The sequence below is a fragment of the Penaeus vannamei genome, chromosome 32 (genome assembly GCF_042767895.1).
Source record: "Penaeus vannamei isolate JL-2024 chromosome 32, ASM4276789v1, whole genome shotgun sequence".
NCBI classification, from domain to species: Eukaryota; Metazoa; Arthropoda; class Malacostraca; order Decapoda; family Penaeidae; genus Penaeus; species Penaeus vannamei.
The window spans coordinates 14,049,698-14,053,129 of NC_091580.1; the positions used below are offsets into that span (position 1 = coordinate 14,049,698).

Below are 3,432 nucleotides of genomic sequence, written 5' to 3' on the forward strand. Positions count from 1 at the left end.
CCCACAATTCACAGTTGCTGCCTGCCATGCCCCGCAATAAGACCTCGCAGCCAGGGTCTCGTCCACCGACCCCGGAGGACGCAGGACTTGAAGCCGAACCATCCATGGCTTCAGGAGGTGTGCTGCATGATGCCCGGGCTGTTGCGGCTAGTAGCTTAGAGCTGCTGCAAGCGCAACTGGCCGAGTTGGAAGCCCGGCTTATGGACCGGCTGGGTGCGCAGACAGGGGACCAGCTGACCCGCATGCAGGCACAGATGCAGTCGCAGTTGCAGTCACAGATGCAGGCGTTGGCGACTCTCCTGAAGAGCCAGCAGCCCACACCGTCCACCGCTGCCGAGGGGATGGTGACAGCCGCTGCTGCTACGCTACCACCCTTCTGTCTTCCTCGGCTCCTATATCCCTCCACTCTGCCTTCCAAACTCAGTTTCTCGATTGAATCTTCTCTGATGATGTGCCCAACGAATCTTAGTTGTCTTTGACGAATAGTTTTTAACAAGTTCCTCTCCTCTCCAACCATTTCCAGAACTTCTTTGTTTGCTGTCTTCTCTATCCACGAAATTTCCTTCATGCAACGGTGAATCCACGTTTCCATAGCTTCTAACGGACTTTCGTCTTGCTTGCTTAAGGTCCGTGATTCACATCTGTACGTTAGGATGGACCAGATATAACACTTCATCATTCTCTTTTATGTTTCAATTCCCAGCTTACTGTTGGTGAATGTACTTGACATGTCTGTAAAGGACTTTTTTGCCAAAGCTATCCGCGTTTTGATGTCTGAGCTGCATCTGCAGTCTCGAGTGAGAATACTTCCAAGATAGCTGAAGTTTTCAACTTGTAGTTCTTCATCATCGAGAGTGCTCTTGCATTTCGGAGGTATCTTGTTTTTCGAGAACACCATTAGCTTTGTTTTCTTCTTGTTTATATTCAGGCCTCTAGTTTCACTTTCTTCTTTTAGAATATATAGATTTTCCAAGTCAGCTTTGCTTCTAGCCAAGAGCACTGTGTCGTCAGCATATCTAATGTTTTGGATACTCACACCATTTATAGTAAATTTCAGATGATCTGATCTTTGTTTAACTTTTCGCATGATTACCTCAGCATAGAGAGAGAACAAGTCAGGAGAGATAACAGCCCTGTCTTACACCTCTTTTGATTTGAGTCCATTCGCTGAGTTCACCGTCAATTGATATTGCTGCCATTTGATCCCAGTAAAGGTTCTTTAGGACTCTGATGTCTTTTCCATCAATACCCATTTCTTCTAAATCCTTCATTATATTTATGTGCTTCACTCTGTCGAATGCTTTTTCGTAGTCAATAAAGGCTACATAGACATCTTGTTGCATTTGTATGTTTCTTTCGGTTATGAAACTCATGAAGAAGATTGCGTTTCTTGTACCCTTGTTTTTTCCGAAAGCCAAATTGTTCCCAGCTGTTCTCAGTGTGAATAACCTTTTTCATTCTGGTCATAATTATGCGAATAAGGATTTTGGTTATGTGGCTCATAAGGCTGATTAGGCGGTAATGGTTAATGGTTAAGATAAATGTGCTAGACATCTAAGGTCATATAGCACTATAGAAAGGTATAGTAAAGTGGGATGTCAGGTGATAGCTGCCATGTGTCAACTATCTAGAATAGTGTTGAAAGGTTGAAGATGAGGGAAAAGATTATGGTGGTTTAGGTAAGGGAGTTAGATCAAGTGAAGGATATTTATGCATCTGAGGAAGGAGAACAGGTTGTCGAGGCAGAAGCTGTGGGATTCTGTAAGGATGTCTGATATGATGGGAGGTCGGTGAAGGGAGGATAGGTGTGGAAAAGCAGAGGTACGTGCTGTATTAAAGCGTGGACAGGACAAGAGAATGTGTGGGACTGAAAGAGGGACGTTACATAGAGGACATAGGGGCGGGTCTGAGCGTGACATTAGATAGGCATGTGATAGGCGAGTGTGGCCAATATGTAATCGTGCGAGGGCCGTCTCCCAACGCCTGTTTTTTTGTGAAATGGAGCTGACCAAGAGGAGATTGATGGTTTTACGGTATGTAATTTATTGTTGTGGAGTCTTGACCAAAAAGATTGCCATCGGGTATACAAGGTCTTAAGGTGGGGGTAGTAATCCGTAGCTGGAATATGTGAGAAGCGTTGTTGAGGTGATGTGGACATTGTGGCATAGCGTGCAAGAGTGTCTGCCTGTCCACTGCCAGGGATTACAACATGGCTGGCTACCCAGCAAAATCTGACAGATTTGTGATGTGTGGATAGATAGAACAACCAGTTCTGGATCTTACAGACAAGGAGAGTGCATAGACTTTATGAGGGTTAAAGAGTTACGGGAGTCAGTAAAAATAGTAAAAGAGGAAGAGGTGGATGAGTATATGCGTCTTAAGGCAAAAAGGAGTGCATATAGTTCTGTAGTAAGGACACTAGATTCAGGAGGTGTATTTGAAAGTGCAATTTGGGAATGTTACTGTGAATCCAGCTCCTGAGATGGATTTGGAACCGTCAGTGTAAACATGAATGCTGGAGGAATGAATGGAGACATGGTCAAAGAAATGAGTGAGAAGGATAGAGGGGGGAATATCTGATTTTGGTGGGTCAGGGAAAACTGAGGAGCAAATACAAGGGTTAGGTATAAGCCATGGAGGAATGGAATGGACAGACAGTGGGAGAGGTCGGAGATGAGGGAAGGGGGAATGGGAGAGGTGGGTATCCATGCGTACGTACGGGGAGAGGAGTTGGTAAACGTGGAGAAGAGGTAAAGGTATGAAGCAAGGATTGTGGAATAGTTAGTTTGGTAGGGGAAAATTGGTGAAATCGAACATGACATCAGAGAGAGAGAAGGGCTCGACGTCGAGAGAGGGACGGCATGCCTGATTCAGTGTATAGGCTCTCAACTGGAGAGGAGCGGAAGGCGCCTAGGGCTAAGAGGAGACCGCTGTGGTGGATTGTATCAAGGTGAGCAAGAAGAGAGGTTGAGGCAGAGGAGTAGATATGGCATCCATAATCTAGAGTGGAGAGAATCAAGTTAACATGTGGATGGAGGAGAGTTTTGAGATCTGAGCCCCAGGAGATATGTGAAAGAGTTTGTAAGATTCGAAGGCGACGTTGAGCTTTTTCTTTGATGCACAAGATATGGTCTCCCCAGGACAATTTGGAATCAAATATAATGCCTAAGAATTTGCCAGAAGAACGGTATTGGAGTGAAGCGGTATATAAAATGAGTGGGGGTTTGGGGACAGTACGTGAGCGAGAGAAAAGGATGGGGAAAGATTTTTCATGATAATTCCTTTATTATCAACAATAATGATAATAATTATGTTGATAATGACAATGATAATAATGATAATAATAATATAATGATAATTATAATGATATGTTTCATAATTACTGCAATAATAGCAATAATGAACTCTATTCTAATAATTTTCCTGACTAAA

At 43.9% G+C, this 3,432-nt stretch overlaps 1 protein-coding gene across 1 annotated transcript; it reads right to left on the bottom strand.

Moving 5' to 3' along the window:
* Positions 1–685: 685 nt before the first annotated feature.
* Positions 686–1,087, bottom strand: LOC138867825 (uncharacterized). Its single transcript, XM_070144636.1, has one exon. It carries the CDS (start codon positions 1,085–1,087, stop codon positions 686–688), a length of 402 nt encoding a protein of 133 aa, XP_070000737.1.
* Between the last annotated feature and the right edge of the window lie 2,345 nt (positions 1,088–3,432).

What these genes read in the sequence shown, in the direction of transcription:
- LOC138867825 (XM_070144636.1), bottom strand. Translation starts at nt 1,087, where the DNA reads ATGCGAAAAGTTAAACAAAGATCAGATCATCTGAAATTTACTATAAAT.